Genomic DNA, 24,274 nt, shown 5'->3' on the forward strand with positions numbered 1-24,274 from the left:
TATGACTGCTACATAAATGATAATCAGATGCCATTTAGTCCAAGAATGTAACAGAAATGTGATTTAAGGGCTTCCCTGGTGGCACAGTGGTTGAGAGTCCACCTGCCGATGCAGGGGACACGGGTTAGTGCCCCAGTCCAGGAGGGTCCCACATGCCGCAGAGTTGCTGGGCCCATGGGCTGTGGCCACTGGGCCTATGCGTCTGGAGCCTGCTCTGCAGCAGGAGAGGCCATAGCAGTGAGAGGCCCGTGTACCGCAAAAAAAATAAATAAATAAAATAAATGTGGTTTAAGTAAGAGGAACTCTGATGGAAGGGGGACATATAATTTTCTATAGAGGCTTATTCCTGTTTTGTTTTTTTTTTTAATTCATTAAAAATAGAATATGCCGCGTTTTGAAATCTTATCTGTGCCTAACACATTTTAAGTATATAATTTGATGCCAAAAACTCGGCCTCTGTGCTCTGGTGCCGAATCAAATCTTGAAGACGAGTTTTGGGAGAAGTAGGAAAGAATAGCTTATTGCTTTGCCAGGCAAAGGGGAACACAGTGGGCTCATGCCCTGAAAATCCCGTGTCCCAACCCAGGGAGACTTGGTGATTATAGCAGTGGTTCAAGGGCAGGGTTTGCTGACAAGGATCAGGATATGTGCAGGGCCTACAGTCCTTTAATCTGGCCTCAGGTGGTCTCCTGATGAGCTTCCTGAGGTTATCAAACTGTGACCTTCTCTGGATTAAAGAATGCTAACATATTCCATTTGTTGGCGTTTTAGTTCTGTAAAAAAGCTCAAAGGTATTGTTATGTTTATCCCTTGAGGTGGAACCAGGACCCTGCCCCAAGGCTGCACTGATGTTTCTTGGCTGCTCCTCCCTTGTCTCTGCATCCCCTCCCTTCCCTGATTACCAACTGTTTGGACCTGCCCTTTGGAACTCTGGGAAGGTCTTGGAGGCTGGAGTCTATTCCCTACAAACAAGAAACAGGGGACACGGAAAGGCTTCCATGCCCAGGAGCCCCATAGGGTCCTGCTTGGTTTCAGTATCTCTCGAATAAAGAGCGTAATTGTTCTTGCCAATAAAGAGAAAAGTAAGTGTTAAGTCACAATAGTAGACATCAGAATCACTTGACTTTGGGGTGTGTTGGCATGCAGTAAGGCATATTGCTTGTCAGAAACAACTTTCCAAACCAACATGTGGATTTACAGATTTTTAAAACACTTTCATTGCCCCTGGATGCCTGCTAAGTTATGGCAGTTGTAGATCAAGCCAAAGCAGACCTTACACTACTGAAGGTCATTGAATGATAGGTGTTTTGGCTCTGGCACTGCACTGCCACTGTGCTCCTCAGCACGACCTTCAGAGTCATTTGACTTCCCTCATTTTGCTCCTTTACCAGGTGATTTGCTCCCTTGAATTGTTAGATAAATTAAAAAGCTGCATTTTCATGACTTTTGTGTTTTTGTTCAGTTGTTTAAAAGAACCACATGTTATATTGTAAACTTTCAATAAACATCTGTTGACTGGACACAAACATCTAAAATTAAGTTTTTAAAACAGAGGCATTTAAGTTAGACTCTTAGACCAAGGTAGGCTGGCCTCCACATTTTACTGAGACTAAGACAAGTTAAGTCATTTGCCCAATATCACATAGCTATTGGTGACAGACTCAGTTCTCATAACAGTCAGTATGTATACTGTAAGGTACAGTGGTAATTTTAAGAAATTTTTTTTTTTTTTTTTTTGTGGTACGCGGGCCTCTCACTGCCGTGGCCTCTCCCGCCGCTGAGCGCAGTCTCCGGACGCGCAGGCCCAGCGGCCACGGCTCACGGGCCCAGCCGCTCTGCAGCACGCGGGATCCTCCCGGACCGGGGCACGAACCCGCGCCCCCCGCATCGGCAGGCGGACTCCCAACCACTCGCCACCAGGGAAGCCCAGAAATTTTAAAACTATCTTAGAGTATAGAACTTAAAAAAAAAAAAAGTGGGAAATCTTAAAATTCTTAAATCAAATTTAACCTAAGCTTTCAGGAGAAAGCATGTACCTTCTTCTAATTATTGTCAGACACTTTGCTTGGATGTGAATGGGTATAAAAATCCTTCTTCAACCATAATTTGTTAAAAATTAATTAAAAATTAAGAAATGTTAAAAATGCCTTTTGAACATTTTCATAATATTGAAGTTTCAAAATGTAAAAGAACAGCTTTACGAGGGGTTGATTTTCATTTTAGGTATATCCAGAGTCTTCAGGAGCTTCTTGATTTTAAGGACAAAAGTGCTGAAGATGCTAAAACTATTTATGAGTAAGTACACAGTTTTGACCCTATTCTGAGCACAGTTTTTATACTGGTTGAACTCATATAAACATGTAAAGGTATTGAGCTTATACCTGCTGTTGGGTCACTTTAGGAAAATTGATTAACTTTTAGTTTCCCACAACTCTAGAACATATGGTGGTGTATGTGTCTATAGCAGCCCATACAGGCCAATCAGGTAACATAAGTTTGTAAATTGGGCTGGGCATAGGAAAAACTTCATGTTCCTCTTAACTCTAATGTAAAGAAAGATACAATTCAAATGTGATGACCTATATGGAAATCTAGATGTGGCCTCAGTGCCACTTGGATGATAGGGGGCTGGTGAGGACTCTTGACCTGGAGAGTTCATGCTTCTAAAGGACAGCCATCTCAGCTCCGCTGATCATTGCTGAGCAGAAACACTGCCCAGATCATCTGATCTGTGTGTGTGTGTAAGAAAAACTGCAAGTCTAGTTTTTTTAAAAGTAAAATCTCCTAATTTCGAAAGATTGGAAACTAAATTTTTAACAAACACTGAAGGCCTACAAAAACTTGTCTCTAGGTCTCTAGTTTATGACCAATGGTCTATGAGACAGTGTAAGTAATGTGACCTGTTTAATAATCAACATACCAGGACTAATAAGCCCCATAGTCCGCTAAGGAAAGTTACCTGCTTATTCCAGTGAATGTTGCTCAGAACTTAAAGACTGCCTCTTTTGTTGTCCTCCGAGTGCATTACACATTTTTTTTTAACTATCTTTAAAGGTGATAGCAACATTTCACTTTTTAAACGTGATTTTGGTCTGAAAATAACATCAAGAATTTATTCTGTGTCCAGGTATGCAGCATAGTTTACACAGATGATGTCATTTAATCTTTAAAATAACTCTACTGAGGTAATACTATCTGTGCACAAAGAGGTTAAGTAACATAAGATAGCATTAAGGTCACAGAGATAGCAAATGGATTTGGACCCACTCAGTCTTACTTAAAAGTAAATATTATGCTGTAGAATCTTCTGGGAAAAGTTATTCAGAGCTGAATTTTAAAAAATAAGGTGAGCAGCCAGGCAGAATACTGCTGGTTTTGGTTTTGACAAGAGAGAGGGATGTGAAATATATGATTAAGGAGTGACTAGAAATGATGAGTTGATTGTTGTTTTTGAGGAGTTTTGTTGTTTGTATTTTGGTTTTCGTTTGGTTTTGAAACTAATTACAAGCTAGGAATTCCAAAAATGTTTTGAGTAGTGAGAGCATCATTGGAATAGGTTAATAGCACTCAAGATGATGACTTTGAATGAGAAAGCGCTCATTCAGAAGTGTAAATTCTTATGGATATATTACAAGGTGGATTTTGTTACTTCATAACTAAGACTTTTTTCCTCTTTTATTTAGTTCCTTAAATTAACCATGCAATAATGTCTTCCAAATGATAGAAATGGGAAGCCTGGATGGCTTGAAGATTTTTCTTTGAACACAACATTCACCTTTTCTTCTCCCATTTTTTAAAACTCATTGGATGAATGGACTTAGAATTCTTTTCTACTTTTCTAAGTGGCCCTTTCTCTTTTTGAACCTGGGGAATAGTTCGAAACATACAGCCTTTATTGGCTCATTCATCTTCATTCCTTACAGAGCATGTGTTCCCTAGAAGCAAGTGCTCTGTCTTCCCTTATGCTGAATGTCCCTGGGTCCATCCTCATAGCAAGTGCTCAGATAATCTTAGTTAATAATGGTTAAAGAAAACCCTTCACTTTTGTAGGATTGTGTTTTGTGGCAGCCTTACTTTTAGGAGTTCCAAGGAAATAATTACATCTTACAAGTTCTATTTTGGAATTTCTTAACATCTCCATAGATGTGGTATATTTTATCATCTGAAATATATTTAAATAAGTGTAAGGAAACATGCACCAATGCTTCTTTTACTGAATTAGGGCTTCCTTGCTTAGTATTACTGAGTAAACTTAGATTTTAGTATCCCATTCACTTGCCAAAATATTTGGCTGTTTTAACAGACAGATTTGTTTAGCTTTACAGATACTGTGATACGGATCAGGAACCGCCACAATGACGTGATTCCCACGATGGCTCAGGGTGTGATTGAATACAAGGAGAGCTTCGGGGTGGATCCTGTCACGAGCCAGAATGTTCAGTACTTTTTGGATCGTTTCTACATGAGTCGCATTTCAATTAGAATGTTACTCAATCAGCACTGTAAGTGTCTGGAAGTCAAGAGAAGAAGCTAAATAAGATGTGTTGGTATATTTTAAATTTATTTAGAAAACTTCCTTTTAGGGAGAACATTTAATTTTACTTTTTTACGTATTAAGAAAAGCAAATAGACTGCTGTACAAAGGAGCTTTTTTAAAATTGAGTTTTTATGTTTAACATTATGTAAAATACTATGTTTATGTTTAAGGAAAATACTTGTTCTACTGTTTGCTACCAATTAGAGAAACAGTATTCAAATCTGGACAGGGGCATTAGGTATTTTAGCTTATTTTATTTGTTTTTTATTTTTTGATAGCTTTATTATTTGGTGGAAAAGGCAAAGGAAGCCTGTCTCATCGAAAACACATTGGAAGCATAAATCCAAACTGCAATGTGGTTGAAGTTATTAAAGGTAAGTACCTTTCTCCTTTCAGAAAAAATGAAAAAATCAAAATTGAGTGTTATTTCTTGCTATTAAAATAATTATTTATATTATGAGAGAAAATGTTAGGAGTGAATGTATGGGTTTGAATATAACTTTATAATGCTAACTGTGCACTATGAATAGGACGAATGTTTTGTTGATACAGTGTTTTGTTAGGCAGGGTGTGGTGATATTATGAAGCTATCTGTTGACTTCAAAATATTTCCTCCTCCCCCATTTCTAATTCCCTATATTGGAGTCATAATTCATAATAGTTTGGTTTGCATCTTTCCACACTTTTTTGTGTTTGTACCATGTATACTTGCACACATACATATTGTTGGTCTTATATTGTTTGTTGTTTTTGGAAATGGGGTACTTTGTGTATATTTTTCTACAAGTTTACAGACATTGTACCATGTGCAGTACATACGGATATACACCAGGTTATTGAATGGCCATTATGGATGTATCAGAATGTATTAATCCATCCTCCTATTGATGCCTATTTCAGTTGTTTTAAATTTTCTATCACCAACAGTACTGCAGTGGACATCCTTAGATATGTGCTGACTTTTGTTAGTATTTTAGAGGGCAAGATTCCTAGAATCAAAAATACTTAAAGTGCATTTAAAATTTTGATACCTCCAAAAACGTATCAATGAATGAGAGTGGCTATTCCCTAAACCCTTACCAACTCTAAATTTTTGTTATCTGTATTGTAAATATTTTCTTCAGCCTTCTGGTTTTCTTTTTACTTTGTTTATGGTGTCTTTTCCCATACAGATATTTTAATTTTTTGTGATCATATCTGTCATTTTTTCCTTTCTGGCCTTTAGGCTTTGTCATGTCGTACTTAAAAAAGACCTTCCCGAAACCAAGATTATTAAAGTATATTTTTTTCTATAGAAAGTTTTAAAATTTCTTTTGTCTGTATACTATTGCCATCTTAATGCATGAAACAGAAGTAAATTTATTTAATGACTTTTTTGTTTTGATTCACACTAGATGGCTATGAAAATGCTAGGCGTCTGTGTGATTTGTATTATATTAACTCTCCCGAACTAGAACTTGAAGAACTAAATGGTAAGCCTGATGCCTTTTCCTTAATGATTAGTGTTATGATTACCAGAGAAGGAATGATAAGAAAAATTTAGATTTGTTTTAATTAAAAGAACTTTTCATCAACTTCTTCATTGGATATGAAAGCTGAGGGAGAGCAAATCATGTTAAAAATATATGTATTTATGCGTGTGTGTACATATATATATATTTTAATTTAGTTGGATCCTTTCTGAAAGATATTTTGGCTTTTTCTTCCCCGTTTTCCTTATTTTTAATTGATAATATTGATTCTTTGCTTATTTTTGATTTTCTGGTTAGTCATAGAAAAAAGTGATGCCGAGAAAATTACATCTGACTTTTATATGTACTTCAATAATGTGTGGTTTATACCCTTTAAGATTTCTGTTTCCTGAGTTGTAAACCATTTTTTATTGTTGAGGAAGTAAAAAGACTGGAGATGTAAAAGAGGAAAGAAAGATGCTCATCTATATGAGAATCTGATTATTTCTGATGGTCTTCTTTTTACCCTGACTAGTGCCTTTTGGATACAAAAGGTTTAGATGCCTTGGAAGGAGATTGATGAGTCTCCCTGTTTTTCCTTGAGGTAGGGTAGTTTGATAGAAGGACAAACATTTCCTAAGTTAAAATCACCCTTTAAGAAGAATAAAATTAAATAGGCTTTACTGAGTTGTATTCTGGACCTTAGAGTGGGAGGGCAGTGGAGGAAGTTGCCCCATTGAAAATAGAATTGCCTGGTTTTCTAAAGCCATATGGTACCATTCAGTAAATAAGAACCACAATGCACAAGTGATAGTTTGGGAGCCTGAACTGCTGTGGGCAGTTTCCAGATGTACTGTCCATGTTTCCAAGGGACAGTTTGTTCAGTGGAGAGTCCAGTTATTGGCTGAATTAGAATTCTAAGGTATGGAGACTCTTACTCCTTTACTAAAAGTTCTGCTTTACTTATTATCTGCCCTCTACCCCCAGCTGGGCTCCTATTAAATGTTTGAATGTAGAATTAGTAGTCCTTGATAAATTGATGCTAGCTCAAAGTTTTAATTCAGATCTATATCCGTTGAAGTGCCTAAAATAAAACAAAATGTTCCACCTGGGTGAAACAATTAAAAAATGGCTTTTAAAAGAAATAATGTATTTATGTTGGTTGGACCAAGTAGACTTTAACACTTCTTTTTGGAAGGTAAAATTCCAGCCTTAAGGCTGAGTGTCTTAAACAGACTCACCATTGTAGACAAGAATGGGAAGATGGGTTGGTAGATCATTATGCAGGATTGCAAGAGTGAGTGCAGGACCCATGTTGTCACAGTCAGTTATAAATTTGTGTGAGCATTGGGTTCAAACACTGATTCAGTGAAGAACTGGTGTGGCCCTTCTCCCCCAAATGTTTTCTTTTCATCACTACACAATATATTCTTTAAAATGCTCTAAGCACATCTCTCTGTACTTTCATATTTTTCTCTTCTGCTCTGTAGCAAAATCACCAGGACAGCCAATACAAGTGGTTTATGTACCATCCCATCTCTATCACATGGTGTTTGAACTTTTCAAGGTTTGTAAAATAGTATTACATCACCTTTATCAGTCCTTTTCTAAGGTTAGGAATCTGCTTTGAAAGTTTAAATACTGTACCGCATTTTCCTCAGTTTCATGAAAAAATACCCTTTCATGTTTGGTGTCATGTCACATCACTGGAGATCAGCTGTTTGTCAACACTCACGGGCCCCCCTCAGTTTAGTGGTAATCTTAGACCTGGGACTCAGAGAGACCTGGATTTGAATTCCAGTTCTGCCACGTAATATGTGTGTGACCTTGGGCAAGTCACTCAACCTTTCTGAGCCTCAGTTTTCTCCTCTGTAAAACAAGGATAATACTATCTAGGTTATTATGAAGAGAATAACATACTAAATTCTAACACAATGGCAGCACACTATAGGTGCTAAATAAAGTTTTATTTATATTTTTACAAAACAAAATATTTAGAAGAATGACTCTCAACTTTCACCTCCAAAGGACCAGTCCCACTGTTACATGCATTTTTTTTTTTTTTTGAGAAAGTCATTTATATTGACTTACAGGACTTCTGCTGTTATTTTTGCTCTTTACAACAAATTTTGAAAACAATAGTTATGCTAATAATATTGAGAGTACATTTTTTCTCATCAAACACACCATTGACACTTGCTGGTAGACAGGAAAGTGAGTGATGAGGAGTGGTATGGGTCCACATGGCTGAAAATGACACCCCAAATCAAGCCTGTAGTCTCTTTCAGTGTGGTTACCATGTCTTCAGCCAAGAGCCTGCAGAAGAGAGAAGAGGTGGCTTTCAGCCTGATCATGAAAAAGAAAAATACAGTGAAACACAGAAAAACTGGTTGACTATCTTAGAATAGCAAAGATTGAAGAATGTTCTTGGTTCTAAGACAGCAAGAACGTATCGAATATCTTACAAAAATCTTTCTACCAAAGTGGTTAAATGAATAAACGATTGGTACTTCAAGGATTAAAAGTAACTTTTTTCCTTGAAATTGCAGTCACATAAAGATCTTGCTCCCCATGATGCTTAATAAAAGAAATATTACCATATTATGTAACAGATTTTATATTATGTCAATGATAATGGCTTCTGTCTGAAACCTGATCTTAAATGGCCTTTGGTAGAGATGACAGAATCTCCTCCTCAGGGGACTCAACTCTGATTGGTGTTCCAGGGCCACACACTCTTATTTGCAAGTTCAGTCCTGTCTTTTGCCTTTTAAACTGTATCTAGTCTTAGCAGTTCCTACTCCAATGCTACATGTCATGTTATCACTTAGTGCTTACGATATGTTGGCACTGTGTACCCTGTATCCTTTAGAAATTGGTCAAAAAAGTTTTACAGTGTAAATACCCTAGTTTCAAACTAGTGGTAACTTGGATTCATTTCTACATCATAATAAGGCTTGCTATTAATACTAAATTAAAAAATTGTTTTTTCTTAAAGCAATTTATGACAATTAAAATGGTTCTTTAAAATGGAGATGAAACTGTTTTCAAAAAGCAAGGATTGCCCATTATCTACCAAATTATAAAAATATTTGGGTAGAACTTTCTGCTTTCATGTAAAACTAGTTAAAAGTTTCGAGAAGTCTGGTTTTGGAAAATATGCAGAATTTACTTGGGATCTTTAAGTCTAAATATCTACCAAGTCCTTCAAAACTGACTTATTTTTTTAAAAGTAATTCTTTAAACATGGTTATAAGAATTATGATTCTCTGGCATATTTCCATTGAATTAAATTTTTAGAACAATTTCAAGTAGTGCATATGTACTTGAAAATTGTAATTAGTTTCTCTCTTTAAAGTTGCATTTTTAATGTAACCCTTATGTATTTCAGAATGCAATGAGAGCAACGATGGAGCATCACGCCGACAAAGGTGTTTACCCGCCTATTCAAGTCCACGTCACACTGGGTAATGAGGATTTGACTGTGAAGGTAAATGCTATTCTTGTTTATTTTTTAAATTGATGTACAGGCATGCACATATTTTCTAGAAGACAATTTATTCTTAGGAGAAAGAAATTCTGTAACTAATTGATAATAAGCGCATTGCTTCATTTATCTGGCAGGTTATGGAATATTCCCTCGAGTCTGTTTCTATTCTGGTCCTTCATCCAGATGATTCAAGTTAAAGTAAATCCTGGAGACAGTTTAGCAGAATCATGAATGTCCACTTTGGTATCTACTTTGATAAGTAAAATCTAAAATATTTGGGTATGTGTAGTGTTATGTAGATAGTACATAATTTTTCATTTTTAAACAATGCTTTTTAACCTACTTTTGTTTCATTTGATTTTCATAGCAAATTTTAGTTAGGAGCAAAGGAAATTTTATTCTCAATTTTACAGATATGAAACTAGACACAGTGATTAGCTCATTATTAGATGGCCAATAAATGGCACAGTACATGAAATCAGTCTTTTGACCCGAGTGTCAGGCCTTCTCTACTACATTTTTCAGATAGTCCAGTTTCTTAGAGTATGATGATGTGTCTGTCTTTAAAATAGTCATTTTAAATTTTGTATTAAATTAATAAATGAAGAGCATATAAAAATCAAATATGTCAGGTCCTTGCCATTTGTAGCTCATTACTCAGAGATAGTCTTTTAGTTATTTCTTGTATTTAGCTAGTTTAAAGTAGTATTCTAATATTGCTGTTTCTGAAATTAGAAAATTTTAAATAGCTAACCTCAGCTTTCAGTTATGGTAGCTGAGAAGTTAGCTCTCTTAGAGCATCTCCTCTCTTTCTCCTCCCCCAGACTCAATTGCCATTTTCCTGACATTAAGTTCATACATGGAATTATAGACTAAAAATAATCATCTTGCAGAACTTTTGAAGGTATCTACTGTTTTTTTCTTAAGTATACAATTCAGTGGTTTTTAGTATATTCACAAGGTTGTACAACCATACCACTGTCTAATTTCAGAACATTTTCATCACTCCCAAGAAAAAACTCAATGTTCGTTAGCAGTCACTCCACATTTACCCCTCTCCCCAGCCTTTGGCAACCACTAATCCACTTTCTGTGTATGGATTTCCCTGTTTTGGACCTCTCATAAAAATGCAGTCATACAATACGTGGTCTTTTGTGACTGACTTCTTTCACTTAGTATAATGTTATAGCATGTATCCATTCCTTTTTATGGCTGATTAATACTATGTTGAATGGGTATAAACATATTTTGCTTATTCATTCATCAGTTGATGGACATTTGGGTTTTCATTTTTTGGTTTTTATGAATAACGCTGCCATTTGTGTATAAGTCTTCGTGTGAACATTGGTTTTCAGTTCTCTTATGAATATACCTATGAGTTGAATTGCTTATAGGTAACTGTTTAACTTTTGAGGAATGCCAAACTCTTCCAAAGTGACTGTACCATTTTACATTTCCATCAGTAAAGAATTAAAGTTCCGATTTTTCCACATCCTTGCCAACATTTTTTATTGTCAGTCTTTTTGATTATAGCCATTCTGATGGGTGTAAGTGGTATATATCTTCCTTGAAAAAATGTCAATTAAGATCCTTTGCTCAGTTTTTGAGTGGGTTGTCTTTTTATTGTTGAGCTATAAGAGTTCTATTTATTTTCTATCGTAGATACTAGTCCCTAATGAGATATATGATTTGCCACTGTTCTCCCATTCTGTGCTTATCTTTTCACTTTCATCATAGTGTTCTTTGGAACACAAAGGTTTTAATTTTGAAGATTGCAGTTATTCTGTTTTTTCTTTTATCTTGTGCTTTCAGTGTCACATCTAAGAAGAAACGATTGCCTAATCCAAAATCACAAAAATTTATGCCTTTGTTTCTTTCTAAGAGTTTTATAGTTTTAGTTCTTATGTTTAAGTCTTTGATCTAATTTTGAGTTAATTTTTATAAATGGTTTGAGGTAGGGATCCAGTTTCATTCTTTTGCACATAGATATCCAGTTGTCCCAGTACCATTTGTGAGAAGACTATTCGTTTCTCCATTGAATTTTCATGTCATCCTGGTCAAAAATCAATTGCTTATAAATGTATAGGTTTATTTCTGGATTCTCAATTCTATTACATTGGTCTATATATCTCTCCTGAAGCACATTTTGATTATTGTTTTGTTGTAAGTTTTGAAATTGGCAAATGTGAGTCCTCAAACTTTGTTCTTCTCTTTCAAGGTTGTTTTGACTATTGTGGGTTCAATGCATTGTCATAAGAATTTTAGTATCAGCATGTCAATTTCTGCAAAAATCACCAGCTTGAATTTTTATGGGGATCATGTTCAATGTTTTAGATCAATTAAGTCTTCCAGTTCATGAACAACAGAATGTCTTTCCACTTATTTAGATCTCTTTAATTTCTTTTATCAATGTTTTGTGATTTTCAGTGTACAAGTCTTACACTTATTTTGTTAAGTTTATTCTTAATTATTTTATTGTTTTGGGGGCTATTGTAAATGGAAATGTTTTCTTAATTTCATTTTTGGATTGTACATTGCCAGTGTATAGGAATATAATTGATTTTTGTGTACTGATCTTGTATCCTGCAACCTCTTCTTTGCTGCTAACGGGCTTTCTCTAGTTGCAGTGAGTGGGGGCTATTCATTGTTACAGTGCGCAGGCTTCTCATTGAGGTGGCTTCTCTTGTTGCGGAGCGTAGGCTCTAGGTGTGTGGGCTTCAGTAGTTATGGCACGTGGGCTCAGTAGTTGTGGCTCACGGGCTCTAGAGCGCAGGCTCAGTAGTTGTGGTACACAGGCCCAGCTGCTCCGCGACATGTGGGATCCTCCCAGACCAGGGCCTGAACCTGTGTCCCCTGCATTGGCAGGCAGATTCTTAACCATTGCACCACCAGGGAAGCCCCAGAGCTCAGTTATTAAGTGTATATGTTTATAATTTTATATCTTCTTGATGTGTTGACCTTCTGTCATTGTAAAATGTCCTTCTTTGTCTCTATTAACAATTTTTGACCTAAAGTGTATTTTATCCAATATTAATATAACCATCCCAGCTCTCTTTTGGTTTCTGTTTTCATGGTGTATATTTTTCCAGACTCTTTTACTTTGAACCCGTTTGTGTCTTTGAATCTAAAACATGTCTCTTGTAAACAGTATATGGTTTGATCATTTTTTTAAATCCATCCTGCCAGTGTCCACCTTTTAACTGGAGTGTTCAAGCCAGTTAGTTACATTTAACATAATAATTGTTAATGTAGAATTTACATTTGCCATTTTGTCATTTTTTTCTATATATCTCGTGTCTTTCTTGATCCTTTATTTCACCATTACTGCTGCTTTTTTGGTTAAAATGATACTTTTTAGTTTATCATTTTAATTTCCTTCTTGTTTTTTAAAAATTATATTTCTTTGAGTTATTTTCTTAGTGATTGTCCTGAGATTATAATTAATATTTATTTATAACAATCTAGTTCAGATTATATACCAACTTAATTTCAATAGTATACACAGACTTTGATCCAGTATAGTTCTGTTCCCTCCCCCTCCCCATCCTTTGTGGTGTTATTGGCATATACATATACATATCTTTATACATTGTATGTCCATCTACAGAGATTTATAATTTATCACTCTGTACAGTTGTCTTTTAAATAATACAGGAGAAAAAAGTTATGAACAAAAAAATACACTTAAACAATCCTTTATGTTTATATGGTTACTGTTCCTGGTGCTCTTTATTTATTCATGTGGATTTGATTATTTTATTTTAGGCAGAAGGATTCCCTTTAGTATTTTTTTTAAAAATAAATTTCTTTTTATTTATGTATTTATTTTGGGCTGTGTTGGGTCTTCGTTTCTGTGCGAGGGCTTTCACTAGTTGCGGCGAGCGGGGGCCACTCTTCATCGCGGTGCACGGGCCTCTCACTGTCGTGGCCTCTCTTGTGGAGCTCAGGCTCCACACGCACAGGCCCAGTAGTTGTGGCTCATGGGCCCAGTTGCCCCGCAGCATGTGGGATCTCCCCAGACCAGGGCTTGAACCCATGTCCCCTGCATTGGCATGTGGATTCTTAACCACTGCGCCACCAGGGAAGTCCCCCTTTAGTATTTCTTGATAGGGGAGGTCTACCAATGATAAACTCAGTTTTTGCTTATCTGAGACTGTCTCAATTTCTCCTTCATTTTTGAAGTATCATTTTACTGGCTATGGAATTCTTGGTTGATAGCCTTTTTCTTTCTATATTCATTTCTTTGAATATGTTAATCCTACTGCCTTTTGGCCTTCATGGTTTCTGATGAGAAGCCAGCTGTTAATCTTATTAGAATCCTTTGTGTGTGATGAGTCATTTTTCTTGGCTGCTTTTAAGATTCTTTCTTCTTGGCTTTTGACAGTTTGATTGTAATCTGTCCAGGTGTGGATCTCTTTGAGTTTATTATACTTGGAGTTTGAAGAGCTTCATCTTTTTCATCAAAATTAGGAAGTTTCAGCTATTATTTCTTCAAATATTCTTTTGTCCCTTTCTCTTTCTTCCTGGAATTCCCAGTATGTGCATGTCCGTACACTTGATGGAGTCCCACAGGTGTTTTTGATGCTTTGTTCTTTTTTTTTTTGTTCTTTTTTTCTCTGTTTCTCAGATGGGATGATTTCAGTTGACCTGTCATCACTATTGATGATTCTTAAAAGTGTTTAAGTCTGCTGTTGAGCCCTCCTAGTGAATTTTTTTGTTTTGCTTATTATACTTCTCAACTCCAGAACTTCTGTTTAGTTCTCTTACATAATTTCTATATTTTTTTATTGCTATTCTTTATTTGGTGAGACATCATCCTCATACTTTACTTCTTTAGAAATGATTTCCTTTAGTTCTGTGAACATACTTAAAATAGCTGATTTGAAGTCTTTGTTTAGTAAATTTGGATTTCCTCAGGTATAGTCTCTATTGATTCCTTTTTTACCCTTGTGTATAGAACACACTTTCTTCCTTCTTTGTATATCTTATCATTTCTGTTGAAAATTAGACATTTAAAATAATATGGAGACCTTCAAGGTGGCAGAGGAGTAACATGTGGAACTCACCTTCCTCCCCACAAATGCATCAGAAATACATCTACATGTGGAACAACTCCTACAGAACACCTACTGAATGCTGGCAGAAGACCTCAGACTTCCCAAAAGGCAAGAAACTTCCCACATACCTGGGTAGGGCAAAAGAAAAAACAGACAAAAGAATAGGGACAGGACCTGCACCTTGGGGAGGGAGCTGTGAAGGAGGAAAAGCTTCCACACACTAGGAAGCCCCTTCACTGGCAGAGACGGGGGGTAGCGGGCGGGGGGAGCTTCAAAGCCACAGAGGAGAGCACAGCAACAGGGGTGCAGAAGGCAAAGCAGAGAGATTCCCGCACAGAGGATCAGTGTCGACCAGCACTCACCAGCCTGAGGGGCTTGTCTGCTCACCTTCCGGGGCGAGTGGGGGCTGGGAGCTGAGGCTCAGGCTTCAGAGGTGAGACCCCAGGGAGAGGACGGGGGTTGGCTTCGTGAACACAGCCTGAAGGGGGTTAGTGCGCCACAGCTCGCTGGGAGGGAGTCCGGGAAAAGTCTAAGAGGCCTAAGAGGCAAGAGACCATTGTTTCAGGGTGTGTGAGGCAAGGGGATTCAGACACCACCTAAATGAGCTCCAGAGACAGGCGCAAGCCGCGGCTACCAGCGCAGACAGCAGAGACGGGCATGAAACACTAAAGCTGCTGCTGCAGCCACCAGAAAGCCTTTGTGCAAGCATGGGTCACTATCAACACCTCCTCTCCCAGGAGCCCGAGCAGCCCGCCACTGCCAGGGTCCTATGATCCAGGGACAACTTCCCCAGGAGAACACACGACGCACCTCAGGCTGGTGCAATGTCATGCTGGCCTCTGCCGCAGCAGGCTCGCCCTGCATTTCGAACCCCTCTCTCCCCACCGGCCTGAGTGAGCCAGAGCCCCCTAATCAGCTGCTACTATAACCCTGTCCTGTCTGAGTGAAGAACAGAAACCTTCAGGTGACCTACATGCATGGATTTGGCAGGGCCAAATCCAAAGCTGAACCCCAGGAGTTGTGCAAACAAAGAAGAGAAAGGGAGCAGAATAAAGAAAAAAGAATGAAAAGAATTGAGGACACCCTCAGAGACCTCTGGGACAACATTAAATGCATCAATATTCGAATTATGGGGGTTGCAGAAGAAGAGAAAAACTGACTGACAATATTTGAAGACATTATAGTTGAAAATTTTCCTAATATGGGAAAGGAAATAGTCAAGTCCAGGAAGCACAGTCTCATACAGGATAAATCCAAGGAGAAACACACCAAGACACATATTAATCAAACTATCAAAAATTAAATACAAGAAAATGTATTAAAAGCAGCAAGGGAAAAGCAACAAATAACATACAAGGGAATCCTCATAAGGTTAATAGCTGATCCTTCAGCAGAAAATCTGCTAGCCAGAAAGGAGTGGCAGGACATATTTACAGTGATGAACGGGAAAAACCTACAACCAAGATTATTCTACCTTGCAAGGATCTCATTGAGATTTGATGGAGAAATTAAAAGCTTTACAGACAAGCAAAAGCTAAGAGAATTCAGGACCACCAAACGAGCTTTAGAACAAATGCTAAAGGAACTTCTCTAGGCAGGAAACACAAGAGAAAGAAAAGACCTACCAAAAAAACCCAAAACAATTAAGAAAATGGTAATAAGAATATACATATCAAAAATTACCTTAAATGTAAATGGCTTAAATGCTCCAACCAAAACACATAGACTGGCTGAATGGATACAAACACAAGACCTGTATATATGCTGTCTACAAGAGACCCACTTCATACCTAGGGACACATACAGACTGAAAGTGAGGGCATGGAAAAGATATTCCATGCAAATGGAAATCACAGGAAAGCTGGAGTAGCAATTTTCATATCAGACAAAATAGATTTTAAAATAAAGACTATTACAAGAGACAAAGGACACTACATAATGATCAGGGGATCAATCCAAGAAGAAGATACAACTGAAAACATTTATGTACCCAACATAGGAGCACCTCAATACATAAGGCAAATGGTAATGGCCATAAAAGGGGAAATCGACAGTAACACAATCATAGTAGGGGACTTTATAGCACCCCACTTTCACCAATGGACAGATCATCCAAAATGAAAATAAATAAGGAAACACAAGCTTTAAATGGTACATTAAACAAGGTGGACTTAATTAATATTTATATGACATTCCATCTAAAAACAACAGAATACACTTTCTTCTCAAGTGTTCATGGAACATTCTCCAGGATAGACCATATCTTGGGTCACAAATCAAGCCTTGGTAAATTTAAGAAAATTGAGATCATACCAAGTATCTTTTCTGATCATAACACTATGAGACTAGATATCAATTACAGTAAAAAATCTGTAAAAAATACAAACGCATGGAGACTAAACAATACACTACTAAATAACCAAGGTATCGCTGAGGAAATCAAAGGGGAAATCAAAAAATACCCAGAAACAAATGACAATGAAAACATGACAACCCAAAAGCTATGGGATGCAGCAAAAGCAGTTGTAAGAGGGAAGTTTATAGCAATACAATCCTACCTCAAGAAACAAGAAACATCTCAAATAAACAACCTAACCTTAACACCTAAAGCAATTAGAGAAAGAAGAACAAAAAAACCCCAAAGTTAGCAGAAGGAAAGAAATCATAAAGATCAGATCAGAAATAAATGAAAAAGAAATGAAGCAAACAATAGCAAAGATCAGTAAAACTTAAAGCTGGTTCTTTGAGAAGATAAAGTTGATAAACCATTAGCCAGACTCATCAAGAAAAAAAGAGAGAAGACTCAATAGAATTAGAAGTGAAAAAGGAGAAATAACAGCTGACACTGCAGAAATACAAAGGGTCATTAGAGATTACTACAAGCAACTATATGCCAATAAAATGGACAACCTGGAAGAAATGGACACATTCTTAGAAAAGCACAACCTTCCAAGACTGAACCAGGAATAAACAGAAAATATAAATGGACCAATCACAAGTACTGAAACTGAGACTGTAATTAAAAATCTTCCAACAAACAAAAGCCCAGGACCAGATGTCTTCATGGGTGAATTCTATCAAACATTTAGAGAAGAGCGAACACCTATCCTTCTCAAACTCTTCCAAAATATAGCGGAGGGAGGAACACTCCCAAACTCATACTATGAGGCCACCATAACCCTGATAGCAAAACAAGACAAAGATGCCACAAAGAAAACTACAAGCCAATATCACTGATGAACATAGATGCAAAAATCCTCAACAAAATACTAGCAAACAGAATCCAACAGCACATTAAAAGGATCATACACCATGATCAAGTGGAATTTATCCCAGGAATGCAAGGATTCTTCAATATATGCAAGTCAATCAATGTGGTACAACATATGAACAAACTGAGGGATGAAAACCATATGATCATCTCAATAGATGCAGAGAAAGCTTTCAACAAAATTCAACACCCATTTATGATAAAAACCCTCCTGAAAGTAGGCATAGAGGGAACTTACCTCAACATAATAAAGGCTTTCTATGACAAACCCACAGCAAACATCGTTCTCAGTGGTGAAATACTGAAACCATTTCCTCTAAGGTCAGGAACAAGACAAGGTTGTCCACTCTCACCACTGTTAATTTACATAGTTTTGGAAGTTTTTGCCACAGCAATAGAGAAGAAAAAAGAAATGAATGGAATCCAAATAGGAAAAGAAGAAGTAAAGCTGTTACTGTTTGCAGATGACATGATACTATACATAGAGAATCCTAAAGATGCAACCAGAAAACTACTAGAGCTAATCAATGAATTTGGTAAAGTAGAAGGATACAAAATTAATGCACAGAAATCTCTTGCATTCCTATACACTAATGATGAAAACTATAAAAGAGAAATTAAGGAAATACTCCCATTTACCACTGCAACAAAAAGAATAAAATACCTATGAATAAACCTACCTAAGGAGACAAAAGACTTGTATGTAGAAAACTACAAGACACTGATGAAAGAAATTAAAGGTGATATAAACAGATGGAGAGATATACCATATTCTTGGATTGGAAGAATCAATATTGTGAGTGACTATACTACCCAAAGCAATATACAGATTCAATGCAATCCCTATCAACTACCAATGGCATTTTTCACAGAACTAGAACAAAAAATTTCACAATTTTTATGGAAACACAAATGACCCCGAATAGCCAAAGCAATATTGAGAATGAAAAATGGAGCTGGAGGAATCAGGCTCCCTGACTTCAGACTATACTACAAAGCTACCATAATCAAGACAGTATGGTACTGGCACAAAACCAGAAATACAGATCAATGGAACAGGATAGAAAGCCCAGAGATAAACCCACACACATATGGTCACCTTATCTTTGATAAAGGAGGCAAGAATATACAATGGAGAAAAGACAGCATCTTCAATAAGTGGTGCTGGAAAAACTTGACAGCTACAAGTAAAAGAATGAAATTAGAACACTCTCTTACACCATACACAAAAATAAATTCAAAATGGATTAAAGACCTAAATGTAAGGCCAGACATTATAAAACCCGTAGAGGAAAACATAGGCAGAACACTCTATGACGTAAATCACAGCAAGATCCTTTTTGACCCACCTCCTAGAAAAATGGAAATAAAAACAAAAATAAACAAGTGGGACCTAATGAAACTTTAATTGCTTTTGCACAGCAAAGGAAATCATAAACAAGATGAAAAGACAACCCTCAGAATGGGAGAAAATATTTACAAATGAAGCAACTGACAAAGGATTAATCTCCAAAATTTACAAGCTGTTCATGCAGTTCAATATCAAAAAAACAACCCAATCCAAAAATGGGCAGAATACCCAAACAGACATTTCTCCAAAGAAGATATACAGATTGCCAACAAACACATGAAAGGATGCTCAACATCACTAATCATTAGAGAAATGCAAATCAAAACTACAGTGAAGTATCACCTCACACCGGTCAGAATGGCCATCATCAAAAAATCTACAGGGCTTCCCTGGTGGCACAGTGGTTGAGAGTCCGCCTGCTGATGCAGGGAACGCGGGTTTGTGCCCCGGTACGAGAAGATCCCACATGCTGTGGAGCGGCTGGGCCCGTGAGCCGTGGCCACTGGGCCTGCATGTCCGGAGCCTGTGCTCCGCAACGGGAGAGGCCACAACAGTGAGAGGCCTGCGTACAGCAAAAAAAAAAAAAAAATCTACAAACAATAAATGCTGGAGAGGGTGTGGAGAAAAGGAAAGCCTCTTGCACTGTTGGTGGGAATGTAAATTGATATAGCCACTATGGAGAACAGTATGGAGGTTTCTTAAAAAACTAAAAATAGAACTACCATACAACCCAGCAATCCCACTCCTGGGCATATACCCTGAGGAAACCATAATTCAAAAAGAGTCATGTAGCACAATGTTCATTGCAGCTCTGTTTACAATAGCCAGGACATGGAAGCAACCTAGGTGTCCATCGACAGATGAATGGATAAAGAAGATGTGGCACATATATACAATGGAATATTACTCAGCCATAAAAAGAAACGAAATTGAGTTATTTGTAGTGAGGTGGATGGACCTAGAGTCTGTTATATAGAGTGAAGTAAGTCAGAAAGAGAGAAACAAATACCATATGCTAACACATGTATATGGAATCTAAAAAAAAAAAAAAAAAAAGGTCCTGCCTAGGGGCAGGACAGGAATAAAGACTCAGACGTAGAGAATGGACTTGAGGACACTGGGAGGGGAAGGGTATGCTGAGATGAAGTGAGAGAGTGGCATGAACATATATACACTACCAAATATAAAATAGCTAGCTAGTGGGAAGCAGCCACATAGCACAGGGAGATCAGCTCAGTGCTTTGTGTTCATCTAGAGGGGTGGGGTAGGGAGGGTGGGAGGGAGACACAAGAGGGAGGAGATATGGGGATATATGTATATGTATAGCTGATTCAGTTTGTTATACAGCAGAAACTAACACAACAGTGTAAAGCAATTATACTCCAATAAAGATGTTTTTTAAAAAATACCATAACCAAAAATAATGAGTCATGTTGATAGTAGGAACCCCTGATGGGATGTGATGGGAAGAGCACTTTACCTTTGTGGTCTTCCTTCCCCATACCCTTTACGCCATTCAAGTCAAGCCATGAGCGAAACATCAAACAGATCCCAGCTAAGAGACGGTTTATGAATTACTCTCCAGAACTCCTCAAAACTCTGAAAGGTTATCAGAAACAAGGAAAGTCTGAGAAACTGTCACAGCCAAGAGAAGCCTAAGGAGACGTTTACCTGACAATCAAACGTAATGGGGTGTCCTGTTATGGAAAAAAGGCATAATGTGAACAAAATGTGGACTTTAGTTAATAATCACGTATCACTATTGGTTCATTAATTGTAACACGTGTACCATATTAGTGTAAGATATTAATAAAGAAAATTGGGTGTGGTGTAAAAAAATATACATATGATGCAACAACTCTGAAGATCAGTTACTTTCAGTTCCCTAAAGTTGTTGGTGGTAGTTGTTTGGTGACTTTTCATTATAAAACTAATTCTGTAATGTCTATATTCTTTGTTGTGTGTGCTTTCTGCTTAGTGATCAACTAATGATTGGACTGAGGTTTCTTTAAATGCCTTCTCCCAGTCTTGTCAAGAGACTGTGTGTGCATATTGGGGCACACCTTCAGTGTTTAGCCAGGCAGTTGACAACTCTGAATTAACCTTCAGGTTCTGCTTGTACAGAGCCTCAAGGTCAGTCAGAGGTGAAAGATTAGGACCCTCTTAGGTTCTTCCTCAACATAGCCCTGGGCATGAGCATGACCTTCTAGATTTCAGGATATCCTTGAGCTTTTCTAAGCCCCTATGGACATCTCATTCCTTAGCTTTTCCTACTAAGTTTTTTGGGCAGCCTGTTATTTGCCTTAACTGTCGTAGACTGCCTCAGGCAGCTGTCAAATTAATTAGTTACCTCTAATTGTTTTTGACAAGTGTTTCTGAGGATGGGGAGTATGTGCATGGAAGACTTTTTTGCACTGGGGAGCTCAGAATCAGGTCAGAGAAAGATAGTCTTCCCAGTGGCTGCCAGGCAACTCTGGTTGCAAGTTGTTGATGGGTGGGGGAATGGGAGGTGGGAAAAAGCCAAGTTAAAAATACCACAGAGCTCCTTGTTGTTTTTCTTGAGTCAGTTGACTCCCCAGATTGCTACAAGCCTTTGGTTAATTTCCAGAGTCCTGACAATTTTTGCCTTTTTGCTTTGGTGCTTTGATGGAGGACTTTTTGGAGGTCCTTTCTCCACTGTTTCTGCTTATTCCAATTCCTGTTCGTTTGTATGTGACCAGTTATAAGTGACAGGTTTTGTTGTTTTCTTTGTTTAATTGAAGTTTTTTAAGATCGTCAGCTCTGTTCTGAAATTTCATAATGATGTGACTTGATGTGAGCCTTTTTGTACCCATTGTACCCCTTCCTTTAGAATTTCCACTGTTTCTTTGAAATACTTTCTTCTTTACCGTTTCTCTTTCTGATAGTCATATTTCAAAGATGTTGGACTTCGTGAAGTGGCCCTCTGATTTTTATCTTTTCTTGTTTTTTATATCTTGAACTTTTCATTCTACTTTGAGATTTCTTTGACTTTGAATTCCCAACTCCTCTATTGAATTTTTATTTCTATTATAAATTTCCCAGGAACTTATTTTTTTAATTATTCCCTTTTTTTGTAGTATTTGTTCTGGTTTCATCTTTTTTTAAATCACTCTGGGATAGTGATATTAGTTATTTTAGTTATTTTATTAAAAATTAAAATGCTTCAGCTCTCTGTACTGTTTCCTGTGAATTCCTTTTTTCTGTTTATCCCTCTTGGCTATTCATATAAAGGAATGAGGCACAAATTAATATATGGGAATATTCTCTGCTGAAAAAGTAATGTGAATGTGTCACTTTTTTCCAGTCCAGATGCTAATGTGTGCCTATTTTTTGGTTAGTTCTGTGTCAGCTACTTGCTTATTAAGGTCTGTTTGATTCAAAATAAGTCCCATATGTCTTCCTCTTTGGGGCATCAGTTGTGCTGCAGCATGGTCTTTCTCGTACCTTTTTCTGCTTTTGTTTCCTGTGCTTTAGCATGCTGGTCTGCAGCTGCTTTCCATTACTTGTGGTCATCCATCACTATATGGATCAAGGTTCACTGAGCTCTTCAGCACTCATCAGTGACTCATTCTGTGCTGGGGGACAGGCTTTGCTTAGGGACTCTGTCTGTCTGGTATAAAGAAAGGTTCATAATAACCCAGCAATTCCACTCCTGGGTATATACCCCAAAAGCTTGAAAACAGGTATGTAAGCAAAAACTTATACATGAGTGTTCATAGAAACATTATTCACAGTAGCCAAAATCTAGAAACAACCCAGATGTTCATTGGCTGACGAATAGATAACAGAAATGTGGTACATCCATACAATGGAGTATTATTTGGCCATAAAGGGAATGAGGTATTGGCTCATGCTACAACATGGATGCTACAACATTGAAAATAATATGCTAAGTGAAAGAAACTAATCACAAAAGGCCACCCATTATGATTTAATGTATATGAAAAGTCCAGAGTAGACAAATATACAGGGACAAGAGATACATTAGTGGTTGCTTAGGAGTGTAATCAGTAAAGAGCCTGTGGTTTCATGAAAATACTCTAAAATTGACTGTGGTGGTGGTTGTACATACCTGTGAATGGAGGCATACCTTGTCTTATGGTGCTTCACTCTATTGTACTTTGCAGCATTATTGTAAAAAACTGAAGGTTTGTGGCAACTGAGCAAGTCTGTTGGCATCATTTTACGATAGCATTTGCTTACTTCATTTCTCTGTCATATTTTGGTAATTCTTGCAATATTTCAAACTTTTTCATTATCATGTTTATTATAGCGATCAGTGATCTTTGATATTCTAATTGTTTTTTGTTTTATATTTTAAAATTAATGTTTATGTACTTTTTTTAGACAATGCTATTGCACACTTAATAGACTACAGGATAAGTGTAAACATAATTTTATAGGCACTGGGAAACCAGAAAACTCAAGTGACTCGTTTTATTGTGATATTTGCTTTATTGTGGTATCTGGACCTGAACTCACAATATCTCACAGGTATGCCTGTATGTTACAGACCATTGAGTTGTATACTTTAAATGGGTGAATAATATGGTACGTGAATTATATTTCCATAAAGCTGTTTTAAAAAAAGAAAAGCTTATAAGGGTTTTGAACAGACTGTTCCAGAAGCTTCTGTACAAACCCTTAGCTATATCAGGTTCTCCTCACATCCAGGTCACATGACTGCATCTGCCCTTGTTAGTGCTTTCCATGTTAAATGCTTTAATTTTCTTCAGTAGAGCTTTCATCCCGGTCACTTACTCTAGACTTTTCAGGATCAAGGCCTGGGTTTTTTTTCCCCCCATTCTTTTAGCTTGTTGAAATTACTGACTTTTTTTTTTTTTAACTTTTTATCCCTCTGCTAAAAATCCTGTGAAAGAAATTGGTTTTTTCTGACTTACAAGTCTAGCTACTGTTTCAGATTTGGTGTTTGGTCTATATTCAGTAAATAACATAAGTGTTATAGCCACATGTCTTATAAATTGAAACTTAAATGTCTTGGTTCATTCACTGTTGGCAATTTTACAAACCAGACCTTAAAAAGCTGTTGAATAAGAAACTTCAGGAGCTATGGGTGAATTCAGGATTAGTAAATT

The 24,274-nt window shown here is 37.1% G+C and overlaps 1 protein-coding gene across 5 annotated transcripts in view; it reads left to right on the plus strand.

Annotated features, from left to right (window-relative positions):
- The window catches only part of PDK1 (pyruvate dehydrogenase kinase 1), a 35,643-nt gene that overhangs the window by 3,195 nt on the left and 8,174 nt on the right, over positions 1–24,274 (plus strand). For all 5 annotated transcript variants that reach the window (XM_059055424.2, XM_067026313.1, XM_067026315.1 and 2 more), the window contains 6 exons: positions 2,224–2,295; positions 4,318–4,502; positions 4,816–4,911; positions 5,932–6,009; positions 7,479–7,555; positions 9,380–9,478. In XM_059055424.2, coding sequence (XP_058911407.1) covers positions 2,224–2,295; positions 4,318–4,502; positions 4,816–4,911; positions 5,932–6,009; positions 7,479–7,555; positions 9,380–9,478 — 607 coding nt within the window. The remainder of the gene's footprint in view (positions 1–2,223; positions 2,296–4,317; positions 4,503–4,815; positions 4,912–5,931; positions 6,010–7,478; positions 7,556–9,379; positions 9,479–24,274) is intronic.

This window comes from Kogia breviceps, chromosome 2 (assembly GCF_026419965.1).
Source record: "Kogia breviceps isolate mKogBre1 chromosome 2, mKogBre1 haplotype 1, whole genome shotgun sequence".
NCBI classification, from domain to species: Eukaryota; Metazoa; Chordata; class Mammalia; order Artiodactyla; family Physeteridae; genus Kogia; species Kogia breviceps.